The 17,985-nt window shown below is 39.9% G+C and overlaps 2 protein-coding genes across 5 annotated transcripts in view; one reads left to right on the top strand and one right to left on the bottom strand.

Moving 5' to 3' along the window:
* Positions 1 to 5,878: 5,878 nt before the first annotated feature.
* On the bottom strand, positions 5,879 to 7,253 carry LOC110284975 (wiskott-Aldrich syndrome protein homolog). The gene is made up of 2 exons (XM_021151020.1): positions 7,213 to 7,253; positions 5,879 to 7,122 (listed from the first exon to the last, which is right to left on the bottom strand). Exons 1-2 carry the CDS (start codon positions 7,251 to 7,253, stop codon positions 6,669 to 6,671), a joined length of 495 nt encoding a protein of 164 aa, XP_021006679.1. The 3' UTR covers positions 5,879 to 6,668.
* Positions 6,074 to 17,985, top strand: part of Col19a1 (collagen type XIX alpha 1 chain) — a 313,337-nt gene continuing 301,425 nt past the window's right edge. For all 4 annotated transcript variants that reach the window (XM_029483553.1, XM_021163060.2, XM_029483550.1 and 1 more), the window contains exon 1: positions 6,074 to 6,265. The gene's annotated coding sequence lies outside the window, so the exon portion shown is untranslated. The remainder of the gene's footprint in view (positions 6,266 to 17,985) is intronic.

Here is a 17,985-nt window from a genome sequence, read left to right as displayed (position 1 = left end):
GGGCATGGGGGACTTTTGGGATAACATTTGAAATGTAAGTGAAGAAAATACCTAATTTAAAAAAAGATTATTAAAATGCTATAAAAAGTAGAGTACTAATGTTGTTCAGGAGGGCTCCACTATTATGAACTGATAATTGCTCAAAGATACATCCCTTTGAGCTACAAGGATGCTCCTCTACAAGGTTAGAATTTCAATATGAGTGTATCAGGGTCACACATATTCTGACTGTCATTTTCTGCTTTGGCAGGTAGCAGGCTCCTGAAGTATTCAGCATCCCCAGGGCTTGAGTGATGTCACTATAACAGAAGCAATTCAACACTGGCCGCACTGGAGATAGGATTGCCATAAAGAGATCTTGCAGGCAGTTAGTGAAATAAAGCCTTTGAAACATAATGGGCTTAGGAAATTTTGCCATGGCTATCTGAAACTTTTAAATGTATGGGATGTTTTAATTAAGAGTAAAATAGATGTAGGCCAGGTGTGGTGGTGCACACCTTTAAGTCCAGCACTGACAGGTGAATCTGTGAGTTCCAGGCCACCTATGGCTACATAGTGAGATGTCCTGTCTTAGAGAACAATATCTCCAACATAAGGGAGGGGATGTGTGATAAAACACACCCATATAGAAAAAGAAAAAAATACATAGGTTTTGGATAACACTTGAAGTGATTTAAAACATGTATAGAGTTATAAATTTTTATTATTTTTCACTTGAAAAGGCCTTGGAAACATAAAAGTTTATATTTGGAACAGGTAAAAATGATCTTGTGGCAACATAATTTGATAGCAAGAATGTTCTCAAATATTGGAAAAATGGGTTATTCTCTCCTCAGTGATGGAGATCAGAGTCTAGTTAAATTTTCTAACTCTGTGTTGATGCCTTAACTGAATCCTCCGCTGAGAGAGGCTATTTGCCCAGTTTTGTGTCTCATAATTCTCATTCTCTATTAGGCAGTTTCCACCATGAACAATACTTGACACTCTCTCTAGAAATGGAATCTTGACTTTATGAGGATCATTGGTCAAGTGAAACAAGTTTTGAATGAAAATCTAATGACTCCTAAGGGACTTTCAGTGTAAATAGTCACAATTTTGTGGACCTGAGCCTGCCTAATATATAAGCAGATTAATCACTTATGATGTTCCAACATTGAATTACCACTGAAATTCTTTTGTAGGCAGAACGAGTTGCTTAAGAATGTTCGGGAATCACAGCAAAGGTCAATAAAAGATTACTTTTATCCTTTAAGAATAGTAAGAGATTAAATAGTATTGTGTTCTAATTTTCATAATGGAAATTAATTTTGATGTAGGAACAAGAAAGAGTGCATACCATGACATTTCAGACTAGTGATAGTCTTGTCTTGATGCACTGCCCTGCCCACAATCCCTACTCTGGGAGGCTTTTTAAAATGAGAGTAATTTGTCCTGTGATTTTTATCAGTGAAGTAATAAAATTTTCTCAGCTAGAAGGAAAAATATGGGCCTCCTATTTTTTCACATATATTGAGACTCCCAGTCTATATTTGCAATTCAAAAGTGTATGCCCTTGATGATTTGACCTCTACAGGACTTCTTTCAAGAAATATTTGAAAACTATTTTATGAAGGAGAAGAAGAAGAAGAAGAAGAAGAAGAAGAAGAAGAAGAAGAAGAAGAAGAAGAAGAAGAAGAAGAAGAAGAAGAAGATTGCTTTATTTTAATGTGAAATACTGGAAATGAGAAGACACAGATCCAGGCTTCAGGAAGCTTGCAGTCAACCACACAGACAGGCTTGGAAATGTGTTAGAGGGCCACAGATTGTCACTGAAGCAGGGTGCACTGTACAGCAGGCTATACGAGGTGGGGGAGGGTGTATGTCAAGGGAACTGGCAGGAAGGGCATCACGTTAACTGTGACACCTAAATAATCCTTGACTGATGGGCAGAATTTCACGTTTCAGCTAGAGGCAGCACTGTGAGAGAATATTAGACATACTCTTCTTACAGTTCCAAGTCAACGAATTGGATTGTGCCGACTTTCAATCAAGCAGAACACGTAAGAGTTGATTGAGATGCAGTTTAGTATCTCGAATTCTAGGAAAAACTATTTTAATGGGCAGGAAACAAGAAACCTCATGTTTTGTCAACAGAGACATGTGCCCTTTCCCCTTGGTTGATGCTTTCAGCAAACATTTTTATTAATAAGATGGTAAGTTTAAAACTTTACAAATAAGTTAAGTGTGATGCCCTTCCAGGAATTAAGATCATGGAGTGATTGGGACATGTAATTATTTAGATTGACAAAAAAAAATTGGTTTTATTTCATCTACTAAAAATTTAAGTTCTTGTCATGTGGTTCTTCTTGGAAGTCTCTTAGGCTTTCATCTCTGTTTGCTCATGGTACTTTGCATATTCTCTTCATGTTATAAATTACACACATGAGTGTATGTTCCTGTATGTCAACACCCAGAGTCAGGGCTACGTCAAACTCATCTCTGTATTCAGAAGCCATTTGAAGTAGATGTTAAATGATTAGATGATTTGATTAACAGCTGCTTCCTAGGGAATTCACTAGACACAATTTAAATGGATTATGCCACATAGTGGTTTATATCTCTAATGCTCTTATTGGATTAAAGAAAAAAGTACTAGCAAGGCCAATTTCTTGACTCCCTTAAGACTATAGTTTCATTAACAGACCCAAGACAGAGCAACACATACTGTTAATGTTTTTGTTATAGTAGGGGTACATGCGCACTATAGAAACCTTATATGTTACAGATAAGCAAAAGAAAAAAAACCCCTATAATCCTAACCCAGAAATAACCACGGTTACTGTTTTAGAGGAATTTACAATGCAATTGGCACCCACTCCACCCTGCCTTTTTCTTCATTTTCAGTGTACAAGACTAAGTTGCCCTTTAGCAAGACTGAGCTATTATATATTTCTCTCATTGTTGAGAAGCCTCTTTGCCTCTGCCAACATCACACGCAAAAACTAATATTTAATCCTGTCAAAATAGGTGAAGAAAAAATTAATAAATGCGTATTTCTTCAAATTCTAATTAAGTTAAACACTTCATTATGAGTTTGTGGAATACTTCTATTTCTGGGTAATTTATCTCTCTGTTTATTTTTTACCTCGTGGCTCTTTTTTTCTACCAGGGCATGCCACTCTGTTACTATGAAATTGTTCTAGAGAACTTAACACATGTTACCAAGCTGTCCCCATGACTAGGCCAGTCACTTGTCTTTTATCATATTTCCGCTCAGTGTCACTGATCCTAGGAAGAGGGACTAAGAAACCAAGAGAAAGATGCAGCTGTGATCCCATCCTGCAGTCACTTGTAAACTGAGTACACGTCATGAATTAGAGTCTTCCAGGAAAGGAAGCAAAGAGAGAGGCGAGCCTTAGAATATCAATTTCTGTGGGATGAGAACTTTGCAGAAACAGTGGCCAAAACAGACCTTAAAATTAGTAGATTTCCCTAGCCGGCTTTGAACTAATTTAGGATTAATACGAATGAGGACAGCACACTGTGACACTGGCCCAGAAAAGAGTATAATGAAAGTGCATTTGAGCAATGGCGAGTCAGGTTTGGTAATTACAGTCAACAGTAAGGTCTGTTCAACACTGTGGATGCATTGAGCCATTTCCACGGGGCATGCATGAGAGTCATGTATGGCTGTGCCCTGAAAATTCAATAAAGAATGAGCACTCTTATGGGTTGGTAACTAAGAAATTAGCTGGGGGCAATGCTGAAATTCTTTCTTCTTGGGGAAAAAAAAAGCGGGGGGTGGGGAGGACTATAAAGGACAAAAGTAAAAGAAGCAGCAAAGCTGAGAGCCCAGAAAAGAGCAGAGACTGAAGAGGGTGGGAAGCGAAGTTTAAAAGAAACACATTGTAAATGTAACCTATCCAAATGATCAAGATCGATTGCAAGGTCCACCCGAAAGCGTCCAGTTTATGTAAGCTAAGCACACAACTATGAAGCCTTTGAAACACTTCAGATGGGACTTATCTCATGTGCCACAAATAGGGAACTGCATCTTCTGTGAAGCATACATGGCGGGAGTAGTTTGTGCTTTTAAATCTTAAAACAGAAAGAAAGAAATTATACAGAGAGTGAGATGGAGGGATGGGGTTGGTGGGGGGGGGGAGGGAATCAAGTGACCTGGATATTAGAAGTTCCATAAGTTGTGAGAATTTAATCTTTTTAGATTCCTCAGTAACTCTCAACTACTTTCCCCTCAGAAGCAGCTTCAGAATCCAGGGGATCATTTATAGTTGTATTTGATGTAGATAAACAAAAGGTGCTTGGTTTCATGGTCTTGCTGCCTGAAGTCACTTTAAAATTCAACAAAAAGTATTTGATAAAACCTCAAACCTATGGGCATAATAGGTTGGGATCATAAAAGCAGTCTGGGTTCAAATTATTTCTGGAAAAAAAAGGAAGAAAGGAAAGGAAAAAAGAAGGACAGATGGATGGATAGATGGAAGGAAGGAAAGAAGGAAGGAAGGGAGGGAGGGAGGGAGGAAGGTAGTAAAGAAGGAAGGAAGGAAGGAAGGAAGGAAGGAAGGAAGGAAGGAAGGAAGGAAGGAAGGAAGGAAGGAAGAGGGCTGTCTTCACAGGTGTGTTTAGAACACAGAGCATAGCTGATAACAGTTTTAAACCTGATTCATTCCTTTCTCAAGGTATCCAAGAATTTGTCTGTTCAGTGTTATAAGTAGCAAAGGAGAATTGTGACAAAGAAACAAAAATGTACTTAGCTACTTCATGAGCAATTTAAAGGTTATAAATTATTGAAACAGTGGAGCAAAATTCATTGGCTTGACATACAGTTTAAAAGTTTATTTTTAAAGAGTATTAATCTGATACAAATAGCTAAATTGAATAGTTTGGACAGTAAATCCTGGGCATAAAATGCATATATAAAAATATAACTGACAAATGAGGAAACAAATTCAATTAGGAACTTGAGCAAATGGAAAGGTTCACCAGATGCCTAGCAAAGGCTTAGGAATTCTGTCTTTAAATGGGCAACTGAGCCACTGGACTCGTGTGATGCCTTTTCCTTTGGCCTCTTTCCACAGTCAACCAAAAATTCGTGAAGGAAAGCACATGAGGAGGGAGACACATTATATGGCTTGAAATTCTGACAGAAACGAGGTTCACGGCAGTCTGCGATTTCTCACAGTTCAGTGTTCTGTTTTCTTTAGGATGATAGGTAGGTTACAAACCCACTGGTTGATGCTGTAATGGTCTCCCTCCAAAGAGGTGAAAATGAGCTATTTTAAAATTCTTTCTGAGCATTTTAAAATCTTTGCCACTGTGGTCTTGTCGTCTTTGGACTGTGAATCTCACTAAGTGAGACTTATGTCTTTGAGGTAACACTCTAAGGTAATGATTTCCATTCTTATGGATTACTAGTACATATTTTCTCTCCAACTGCGGCAACACACAACTAAAAAAAATTAAGCGTTGTTTAACCTGTGGGTTAATCTTCCAAATTCTAGTGTTTAAAAAAAACACACACTATATCTATATAAATATATGTGTATGTTTACTATGAATGAATATAAATCTGAATAGATATATTCATATATATATATATATATGTATGTACATATTACTGTAAGTGTATATGTACTGCTATACCCACCCCCTCCACATATTGAAAGAGATCGCGAATTAAAAGGCAGATATTTATAACACCAGACTATTGAAGCATAATATATTTAACAGTCACCACGTAGCTTTATGGATGTAGGCACAAACCTACATAGAGAACGATGATTAGAACGCAAGCTGACTTGATTAACTTTAGATAAACTCAAGAAATAAAAGTGCAAAATAAAACATACACGATACCCTTTTTTAATTTTTAGCTCAACTGTTAAAAAGCCAATTATCTACCTGTGAATGTATACCACGCACTGCACCGCACTGTACTTTGAGGACACTTCTTCATAGTCAGAAGTGAGAAAGCGTCTGCCCCCAACTGTCATTGCCGCTATGAAATTGCTATTAAAACAGAAACCTGAAAGACTTAGTACCCAGCTCTGTGTGATCAAGGAAAACCTGGGCATGAGTTGGCTGAGGACTGTCTTGCTGAGTCCTCCGTGCTCACCGAGTGGGAGGGTCACACTGAAGGGACGAATAAGGGCAGAGATGCGTCCCGCTTCCACTCGCTGGGAGCTGGAGCGGGCCACTCCGCGGCGGTGCGGCAGCCTTGTCCGGACTCCACCGCGCCTCCCAGGGACTCTGACACCAACCCAAGGTAAGCTGCGCAGCTCTGCCACATTTTGCTTGATGTTGCTTTCACAAGCCCGGTCTCTGCCATATGCTGCATTTCTGGTCATTTGCCTGCATCTGCTTTTAAAGAAAATGTCACAACGGTACTGCACAAGTGCACATATTTCGAGGGGAAAATCTGCCCACCTGCGGTTACGCATTCCCACGCGGAGACGAGGGGACCGAGTGCATTTGGCCAGATCAGGCCACTTTGACACGCTGGCTATAATGTGGCTCGTGTTTGTGTGTCCAGGTCACGCGGGCTCGCGCGTTCCACTTTAGTTCTCGGTGGATTTTCTGGTTGGGTTTGGGAAGCAGAAGTGTATGCGATGCTGATGCGGATGGAAGGGACGCGAGCTACGGAAGAAGGGGTAAACGAACAGAGCAAGCTACGAATGCTGTGGGGCTGTGGTCTCTGGGGTTGGATGCTGTAACAGGGAGAGGTGAAAGCCAGGACGCACAAGCTCGGACTCTCGTGTATCCAGTGGAGTTACCCACTTCGACCCGCGCGGGGGTCCCAAGCCCGGCTTAGGCTGTCGCGGAGGAGGATCCGGGTCTGGTCCCGGAGTACCTGGCCCTGTGCCTCCTTCAACACGCAGAGTGCGCAGCGCGTCCAGCCGGAGCGCAGCAGCTGTCCCCGGCTGTCCTCGCAGCCGCGGCCGCGGCGGGGACGTCAGGGTCCCGGCGCAAAGGGCCGCTGCCTCGCCTCCGCCCGCGGCCCTCGGCTCTGCGGGAATCCGGCCGGCGCCGCAGCCACCACCGCCTGGAGGAGGGAGGCGGCGCGCATGGTCCTGGAGAAGTTTGTTGGCCCGGAACCAAGCGCGCCACTGCACAAGCCAGCTCCTTTGAAGCAGGCGGGGAGATGAAGCTTAACCTTACCCCAGCTAGGTCGTGGAGGGCTCTGGAACTAGTTGGAGTGGGTGGGCAGGTTACCCACGTGGGCCCCATGCCATGGGGGACAGAAGGGAAGGCATGGTGGGTCTCGGAGGACAATGGACTGGGCAGTGGAGAGAATGGGACCCAGTTGCTGAAAATGTATACTTTTAATAGAACCATCCAGGAATTGCGACAGTGGGTGATGTGAGATCTAGAGTGAGTGAGCTGGGAGATGGAAGGGTAACAGAAATAAATTGTGCAGCCTCCACCCACCCTATCACCAATTCAGACTACTTCCAATCTCTCCTTGGAGAGGAGGTCTGAGGAGCAAAAAGGATGAGAGGGTACTAGAGGCACTTTAGAGGAATATACATCTGCCCACCCCCGCCCCCACTAATCAGAGCTAAGGAAAGCAACACTCCTGTACAAATCAAGGACTGCAGTTGTTCTTTAAGGGAGGAGGAAGCCTGGCCGAGAAGGGTGGCCTTTAGGTTCTCCTGACTAGGTGAGCAAAGCCCATTGGGCCCTTTCTAAGTAGAGAGATCTTCAAGGCGCCTGCAAAGGAGGTACTGGGATATCTCAGTGTTTTCGTGGTGCAAATTTTAAGTTCTCAGGCCTGAGATGAATGGATGGGATTTTCTGATAGGGATAACTCTTGAGGGCGGAAAGAGGTAGCCGGTAGGAGTAGGAAACTCATTCTCTGGAGGGTTTGACCAGAATGATTTCCCTAAGTGTTAAGAAAACTAAGTAAGGTGTCCCAGAAAAAAAAAAAAATTCCAACAGTAGAATAGAACAGGAGAGCCGCTGCATATGGACAGGTACAGAATAGCCAAAGGAAGGGAAGGAAGCCACGTGCAATTATATTTGCATCTGAATTTTTGTTATCTCCAAGTTCTTCTCAAACAGACAGAAGCCCATAGTGCTCGTCAGAAATGGAACCTTTCCATCTATTTTTCTGATCCTGCAGTTTAATCTCCCTTGCTGAAATTTCTGTTCATTTTCTGAGGCAGCAGAAACAGGCTGCGTCCTGAATGGATGGCTCTAGAGACAGAAGGAAATGTGGATAGAAGCCATAGGGATGAGACTAATGAATGGCATCCTAAGTGGAGGTTCAAACGAAGGATGAGCAACAAGCAGGGATAAAAGGTCGTGGAGCTATAGATAAACTACTATACAGCCCGGAAGTAAAACTGTGGCGTGGGTGGAAGACCGAGGGAAGGGGATGAGTTGAGTTACTCCAGGCAGGCCTTTTTGAGAACTTGTGCCTCAAAGAGGCAGAGGATAGGCAGGTTTAATAGAGGAGAGCACGAAGGGAAGACAGAAGGAGAGGCACGTGACGGCTTAAAGGGCTTAAAGATGTCAAGGGATGAGCGGGTGCGAGGTAAGACTGAAAGCACAAGTTAGGTGAAGTCTAAGATGAAGACTGCTGATGACACCTGCAGAGAAGAGACTGGAGAGGGGAGGGTGAGAAGCAGAGGGTGCTGTATGCTGTTGTTGTATGGACCAATAGTAAGATAACCAGGTGAAGAAGCCATATACTGAATCTAAGGGCAGGATGGTGAGAATAGGCCTATTCTACTCACCCTGTAGAATGTGAACGGAAAACACCTCTTAAGAATGTTGTATCAGAAAGCCAAGAGCCATTCAGATAAAAAATAAACTGAAAAAGGCGGATGAATTAGGAAAATATACAAAGCTATCAATATGAAATTCTAAATGACATTGTATCATAGGCCGGGATTTGCCTATGGAAAACAGAACCAGAGCTTGTAATCAGAGAGTAGTGGAGGGCGGCTGGAGTTGTTGATATTTAGGGTATCTGAACAGCTAGTGCAGACAGCTGTCATTCAGAGAGGTACGCCAATAAAGCAGACACACAATCAAGAATAGAGAAAACTGCTTAGGTATGTCCAAATAGAATTTTCCGGTTGACATCTTCAGGGAAGTGAACACTATTTTTGAAATGAAAGGAGAATATCTATGGGACCTTGAAGTCTTTGGGCAAATTCTTCAGTAGCACAAATGTTAGCAGTCAAGGAGTATGTATTCTGTCGGGGCAAAGACCAACTTCAACACTATTACTATCTTGGAATCTCATTAAATCACATTCACCAAGCCTTCTAGCGATTTTTTCCTATATTTCCCTACAATTTCTTATTTCATATGTATCCCCCTATAAATATTAAGCAGTCTGAGTCTCACTGTATTGACTAGTAGATCTTAATATTTGTTTCACTTTCATCTAAAACAATTGCCCAAGACTGTATTCCTTCTTCCAACTGGTTGCATAGCTACCTACAGGAGGTAGGTTTCCCGGAGACTAGTGAATAAAAGGTAACAGTTTATGTTTCTTTAAGAGGATAAGTAGAGTAGAGACAATGTAAGAAGCTATTATTGCTTAGCACAGACTGCAAAGACAAGTAGTGGAGCTCAGCCAGCCTGCAAGGCAGTGGATAGTGAACTGCTTGAGATGGTATTCACAGAATACACAAAAGTGGCTTTTGAACTGAGAGTTGAAGGCACAGTAAGAGTGCCCAGATGGTAATAAAATTGGGGAGATGGTCCAGCAATAAATAAATAAGTACATAAGTAGATAATGTATGTATGTTTAGAAAGCACAATCAAGGCTGCAGTTGCAATTTAGAGGTAGAGAATATTCTTACTATGTACAAAGCCCTTATTTTGACTCCCAGAACATGCACTAACCCTAACCCCCAAAACGAGGCAGAAGAATGGCATTTGGGGGTAATGTTAATAGTTTGATGGAAAAAATTCAAAAGCAGTAGATAAGCAGAGAGCTGGAGAGATAAGACTCCACTGTACTAGAGCCTTATGTCCCTTCCTTCCAGCATACAATGAAATGCCACTGAGGATCTACAGGAGACCCCTCACATGATCGGGCTGGTTTTAGAAACAAAATATTAGCCAGGACTTCTCACACTTACCTGTAATCTGCCACTCACACTGGGAGGGGAGGATAACACTGGGAAATTACTAGTTTGAAGGAGTCCCTGGATGCCTAGCAAAGCCTTGACAGGAGAGAGAGAGGAAGAGGGGATCAATTTTCAGCAGCTGGGAGATGGAAATTGGGGAAGGGAGAGTGGAGGATAGGAGTCTAGTTAGAAGGCTGTTGTAACTTTCAGGACTAGAAATGGCCTCGAAGTAAACAAACTCTTTTCATAGTGAAAGTGTACACACTTTCAAAAGGCATGCTTTGGAAAAAGATTTGACAGACTTCCCTCCAGGACTGAGGTGTATGAGACCAGGGTGAGGGGTGGGGTGGGGTGGGGGGGTACAGGTAAGGGTGGAGAAGAAACTAAAGATGATCGGAACTTCTTATGTTCCTACTTTGAGAATATTTGCAGCAAAAACATAAAGGAGAAAAGATTCCTGTGCAGTAAGTAAGAGGGTAGAAATTTTGCTTAAGGTTTTGTGAGTTTTTCTGTGGATTTATTTCAATTTCAATAATATGATAAATGTTGAAATTATACTGCACACCTATTCCAAAAACAGTTGTGTTTAATTATTAGCTTAGGATTTGAACTGTTTATGATAGCTTTTCTTTTCTTGCTGGCTTTTTTTGTTTCTTCATGAAAGATAGACTCTCAAGATTGACAAAAGAACAGATGTGTGGCACCTGTTGTTGTGCATATTTATACAATGCCACACTTCATCACAGCAGAACTAGGCTTTCCTGCTGGAGTTGCCTATGGACATCCTGGAGCACAGTCAAGAAAGTCTGATTGAAAAATCAATCATCCACCCTATTATTTAGCATTCCCTCTGGGAGGAATGCTCTGAAAATGTGGCTTCTTGCAGATGTTTCACAGGTCAAACATGTTTCTCTCTCTCTCTCTCTCTCTCTCTCTCTCTCTCTCTCTCNCNCACACACACACACACACACACACACACACACACACCCCAAATCCTTTGTTGGAACAAATGGAATTTCTAACAAAAATGATTGTTTGAAAGAACAAATTAGATGTATCAATTTGAAGGACTTGAGATATGAGATATTTAGGCCTTTTTCTAAGTTATTTTGTAACCTTTCTAACCTGCTGATTTGAAAGTTGATCTATGTTACTGAATTATACACTGTACATAAAATGAATCTGTACCTTCTCCCATCACTTTCTTCTTTGTGCTCTTCAGGTTTGTTTATTTGTTTTCCTTTTTTTTTAGGTGATGGCTCTCATGTAGTACACAGTTTCAAAAATGTCTGGTGAACATATAAAATGTTAATTTGCATAACAGGAAAAATATCCATATGTGAAGGAGACTTGATTGGATTTGCTCAGGCAGTCAGTGACAGGCTTCTGAATAATCTCATCTAGCAAAACCCTATCATTCCAGCCACTGATCCATCCACTTATCCATCATTCCCTCTTCCACTGCTCTGTCTTCTTGTTCAAATTTCCTATCCTTCCTTTTGTTTTTTTCTTTTAAAGAAAGTATGTTTATTTTGTTCTCCTAGACCACAGTGACACCAGGCACTTTACTTACTTATTTATTGTTAGTTTTGTAAATGTGTATTGTATGAGTTTATGTATAATATAACATGCAAACATGTACCCACAGAACTTAGACACCCTTAGTCTCCCTGGAACTGGATTTACAGCCAGCAATGAACTGCTTGATATAGATGCTGAGGACCAAACCTGGGTCCTCTCCAAGAGCAGGAAGTGATCCTAACTACTGCTTCATCTCTCAGCCCTGACACTAGTAACTTCTATTTGAATGTTGCTATATCCCCACCCAATTAAAGATCCATAATAAGGCTCTCATATCAGTAATTGAATGAAGGAGTAAAGTTTTCAATTGTTCCTTCCTTTGCTGCTCATGTTTTCTGTGCACAAATATATACTAGATATTAGAAAATATAACAAGAAATTCTTCAAGACCCATCATCCTTAAAATTCCTTAGGCTTTATAATTGTTTTAAAAATCTTGAGAAGTGAACTAAGGAAGTTTAAGAGACAGCATCCAAAACTAATCTGGTTGGCAAGGGGGTGGGGATAAGAGTGGGCTACAAGCAGACGTCAGGACCTAGTTCCTGCCATGGCAAAGGGAAATAGGCTGTAGGTAGTGCAACCTGAAGGATTTCAGAGGGTTTGCCTTAGCAGATCTACTGGTATCTCTGTGGGCTGGTCAGTACTGTCATAAGTATGACATTACATTGCATAGCACTGGATAGGAACTCTCAGGGCTCTGCTTGGGATCCCAGTAGGAAGGAGTAAGTGAATATTTATGAGCAACTAAGGGTCTGAGAGCTATGCCTTGCATGCTGCTGTTAAACAGCACATGGTAACAACAAAAGCTTTTTGATCAAGCAAACCTGAACTTGATCCCAAGGCTCTGGGATAGATTGTTCTGTGAGCATTCATGTCTATGGAATAGGCCTCTGATTTCTAGCTTTATTACAAGGATTGGGGCCTAGAAAAAGGCTCTAACTTCCTTTTTCCGTCATGTGTCTGTGTTTTTTTGAGAGAGACTCAGTTCCTGAGGCTTGACAATCACTCTTACTGGCCGAACCATCTTGCCAACCCAATTTGTTTGGGTAAAAGGAGAAAATGTGTGTTTTTAAAATCAATAATTTTAGTTTTTAAATTTTTTTCAAATATTTAGATATACATTACAAGATCTTCTTACTCTGCACCCTGTTTTTTTTAAAGATTTGTTTATTTATTTACTTATTTTTATGGATATGGGCACACTGTAGCTGTGCTGATGGTTGTGAGCCATCATGTGGATACTGGGAATGATGGTTGCTTGCTCTGGACAGCCTCACTATCTCTGGTGAGCCCCACTCACTCCAGTGGGCCTTGCTCACTTTGGCCTAAAGATTTATTTATTATTATATCTAAGTACAGTGTAGCTGTCTTCAGACACACCAGAAGAGGGTGTCAGTTCTCATTACATATGGTTGAGCTACCATGTGGTTGCTGGGATTTAAAGGTCCTTCGGAAGAGCAGTCCATGCTCTTAACCTCTGAGCCATCTCTCCAGTCCCTCTATACCCTGTTAATATTAGAGGCAGGCATAGTTTACTTCTGAGCTATGAATATTAAAATATATACTATTCATAAAATATGTTTTATTTTAGAAAATGAGAACACATAGAACCAATACTTACTGTATCATTATTAAAAATATACTGTAGACATCTGTATACAGGTTTACCAGAAAGCCACTTAAGGTGCTAAGCAACTTCAGCTTCTACATACATTATGTTGTGGTGCCATCTTAATCACTTAACTGGGAAGGCTTTGGCGGTGCCTGTCTCAAAGCTTTCTTGACCTGTGAAGAACAGCACACTAAGTTATATAACAATGGCTTGAAGTAATTTATAAAGCTTGACAATCACTATCATATAACTGTCTATCATCTATCTATGATCTATATATGTATCTATAATCTATAAATCAACCAATCTCTCTGTCTATACTCCATCATCTATCCATTTTCTATCTATCATCTATCTATGCATCCATCCATCCATCCATCCATCCATCTACCTGTCTATCTACTATCCAGTTTCTTTCTTGACCTGTGAAGAACAGCACACTAAGTTATATAACAATGGCTTGAAGTAATTTATAAAGCTTGACAATCACCTTGCTGAGACCTGAGGGGATAAGGTAGAAAAGTGCCACATTCTGATAAGGGGTTTTGGTTAAAGCCAAGCATGAAGAAATCCAAGGTGGGAAACTAGGAAATGTCCAGCAGCCTGAGCTCCACCTGTGTCTGAGGGCAGTGACAGGAAAGAGGAAAAGGACAGGCTCAGAGAGTGCTTCCCATTGCAATTTCATTTGGGACCAACCCAGCAAATAACTTATGAGAAAATCTAGAAAATATTGCGAGTGAAATGAAGAAGTGGAAGATGTAAATGAGATATTCAACTGGATAGTAGATAGACAGGTAGATGGATGGATGGATGGATGGATGGATGGATGGATGCATAGATAGATGATAGATAGAAAATGGATAGATGATGGAGTATAGACAGAGAGATTGGTTGATTTATAGATTATAGATACATATATAGATCATAGATAGATAGACAGTTATATGATAGATGATAGATTACAGAAAGATGATGGATGATAGATTATAGACTGATTGATTTATAGATGATAAATGACACATATATACATCATAGATAGATGATAGACAGCTATATGATAGATGATAGATAGATAGATAGATAGATAGATAGATAGATAGATAGATAGATAGACAAGCAGCAAACAGAGAGACAGAAGAAGTCAAGTAGGAAATAGTGGATCTGAAGGAAGATGAGAAGAGAGTCTAGGTACTGTGAAGTTAAGGAACCCAGTGAGCATTTTCAAAGGGAGGAAGGCTTGGTTATTGGGAATTCCATAAGTGATTGAGTTAGGATGGAGAGTGAACAGATTCTTGCTTAAGTTTCTGCTGATCTTGCTGTGAGATAGTGGTCCGAGGTTCACACTTAAACATTTGATCAACTAAGTCACATGATCTTAAACTGAAAACACTTTTGATAAGTAAGGTTGATGCTAAATTCTGTCATTCTCTGAGCAGCTTAAGGAATTTGTTGGGCGATGTCAAGACTGAATTCATATGCTTGTGACTATAGCTTCTTTAATTCTTTGTTGTCATAATAGGAGCCAAAGTTTTGATGAAAGTGAATTTCTAAAACCATTTAACATTTTCACTTTTTAGATATCAAATCAACCTGAGTGAAAGAGCCAAGTGTAACTGCAAATGAGACTAATTAGTCTATAGCAGATATAGCAGCAGATATCTTTAGAGTATGTAGTTCAATGCATACATGAATGTGACTTTCATACATTAAATAAGACATCTGCTCCTGGCTTAAAAGTGAATAAATCAAAACTTAAGGATGTTCTATAACTTGCATACAAGTGGCAGAAACCACACAGGAGGCCAAGATTTTAATTATTATGTTTCAGTGCTAACTGATCAACTAAGAGAAAGCACAATCATAGAATCCCTGAAAAATTGATCAATATTTGATGTAGAATTTATTTAAGCTAGAATTCATTTGTTTAACAGTTGCTGGCATACACAAAATAGTAGCTGTGATCAATCTGCAAGGTTGCATGAGGATCTTGACTCTGTTTATAGCTAGAATTCAAAATAAAGAAGGCATAAGAGCAGATGTTTCATATTTAGAACTACACATAGAGCTTTAACATTGTAATTGCCGCCTCTAGCTATCATCCAGAAATATCTAAAATCTCGAATTAATTCTAAAATGCTGAATTGAGTGTTTGGCATTTGTATATAGAACATCAAAGATGATAAAGGTTTTTTTTTTTTCTCTAAAGAGAGTCTATTGACAGAAGTTAGACAATTTTGTGATGAGTTCTCACTTATTTAGTTCTTCAATTAAACTGTGGATAGTACTAAATAAGTAACTTATGACTCTTGAATAGACATTTTTTTAAAAAAAATTGTAATTGTCAAATAAATAGAGGGATCCATTACATTTTTCCTTGGAAGTTATTTCCATTTTAACTAATTAACTACAGTAAAGTTAATTTAAACAATGTTAGACTTTTTGTAAGAGGGATCTAAAAATATTTCATTTTATTTGTATTATTTTGTATATATTTGGATGCTTTGCTTGCACTTACAGGGCATCAGATCACCTGGGATTGGAGTGACAGATCATTGTGGGTGCTAGGAATCAAACCTTGATCCTCTGGAAGAGTAGCCAGTGCTCTTAATGACTGAGCCAAATCTCCATCCTTCTAGAGATTTTGTCTGCTGAATATTTCATTGTAGGATCTATAGAGCAGGAATATAAATTCATAAAGGCAATGATGACATTACCAAAACATTATAAAATGCACGATAAGTATTACACGTATAAGTTTCCCTTTAAAGAGAATGAAGGCTGCACATGTGCAATGTTAAGTTTAGGAGTAAGGCTCAGTCCAATAACAAAATTGTTCATGTAAGATATGATGATGTCAATTAAGCCATGATATGTCAATATAATATTCCCAAACAGGATCATGAATGATCATATCATGTTTAAAGTTCTGTATCATGGAATTTGATACCAAATGTATAGTAATAAGAGAAAAATACAGTCCACTACATTTAAAAGTTTGTGTATGAAAGCATGCAGTCAGTAGACTGATATGAAAACCCATGGTCTCTATTTCTTAGGAGAGAAATTTTGTATGGCATAAGCTGATAAAGGGTGTTTAAAAAATAATTTTAAAAGTACCAGCATGGTGTTTCTTCCCACCTTTGACGATTTGTGTTCCAGAGGAAAGACAAACACAGCCTTATATTTTAATATGCCTTAAGGAGCACAATAGCTGTGCAACTTCCTACCCTCCATGCTGTTAACATCTACCTCTTATTGATAACCCCATTATTACTTTAATGTCCCATCTTGGCTGCTCTTAACTCTTGGCCCCTAGCCCCAGGCACTCTCCTTGCTTCTTTATCCCGTGGTGGCTATGTCCCTTCTCTTTCTTCATGGTCTCTAGCCTGGGAAACTTAAACCCTATCTATATCTCTTCACCCCAACTATTGGCTACTGGCATCTTTATTTAACAATCAGTATTAACTGCCAGCAGGGTCCCTCAGGCTATATGCAGACTCCAAATCTTGGAGCCTAGCACTTAGCAATAGAATATAAGCAGTATTAGGCCAACCCACTACAAAAGGGTCAAAATGCAGAATGTATGAAAATGTAACTTCATAACAGCTAACTGTGTTAAAAGATTCTGAGTATCATCACCACAGAAATACAAGGTATCTCTACAGAAATACATATGTTCACAAGGTACATAAAATATGTTTAGTATCACTAATACTCAGGACAATACTAATCAAAACCACAGTGGGCCACTCTCTCATATCATTAGTATGGTATCTATAAAAATAAGGAAAATATCAATGTAACAGAGAGTATGGAGAAATCAACTCATCTGTGCACCCCTAGTGGAAATGTGACTGGTGTGGGTGGTTAGAGAAGCTGCACAGTGGCTCTTCAGGAAATTAAAAATATGAGAACCGTACTGTCTACCCTGTGTTTTCTTCTTTGAGCATATAAACAAGAGAATTGTAACTGGGGTCTTAGACTGATCCTGTGCATCTCTTCACAGCAGCCAAGAGATAGGAGCAAACAAATGTGCCTCGAGGAATGATGAACAAAACGAGCATCTGTAGACTGTATAGTATCACTAATAAACTGTTAGGATCTTATACTATCGGCTTGGAAACAGTTTAGTCAGTAAAGAGCTTGATGCACAAATGCAGGGACCAGCATTAATGCCCAGAAGTCACTTGAAAAAATTGGGTGTGTAAACCCAGCTCTGGGGAGAAGAGCTGGCTGGCCAGCTAGCCTACTCCAAGCAGAGAAAGTGAGCTGAATGAGAAACCTTGTCTCCAAAGAACAAGGCGGAGGGTTCCTAAGGGGTGATACCTGGGACTGACCTATGCCTTCCACACATACATATGTATATGTGCAGCTATAATCACATAAATTTACCTTTGGGTACATGCACACACACACACACACACACACACACACACACACACACACACACCAAAGATATTGTGCTAAATGAAATAAAGTCAACCAAATAAAGAAGACAAAAGTGGAATGACTCTGTGTATTTAAGATGCCTACAATAATTAAACTTCTAGCAAGGAATGCAAAGTAATATTTGAGGATTTGCAAAAAATGAGATGGCATGTTTTTGGTTAACAGGCATAGATCATCAGTTCTGTAAACTGACAAGAACTGTAAAGGTGGATGAGGCTGGGGATGGCAAAGCAATAGCAATGAATTTAATCCCAC

The sequence above is a fragment of the Mus caroli genome, chromosome 1 (assembly GCF_900094665.2).
Source record: "Mus caroli chromosome 1, CAROLI_EIJ_v1.1, whole genome shotgun sequence".
Lineage (NCBI taxonomy): Eukaryota > Metazoa > Chordata > Mammalia > Rodentia > Muridae > Mus > Mus caroli.
Note: the sequence above shows the minus strand (reverse complement) of the source record. Positions and strands in the feature narration are given on the sequence as shown.

Coding starts and splice junctions, on each gene's coding strand:
- LOC110284975 (XM_021151020.1), bottom strand. CDS start 7,253: ATGCCTTCCCTTCTGTCCCCCATGGCATGGGGCCCACGTGG. Junction 7,123..7,212: donor ATGGCATGGGGCCCACGTGG/GTAACCTGCCCA, acceptor CCTGCTTCAAAG/GAGCTGGCTTGTGCAGTGGC.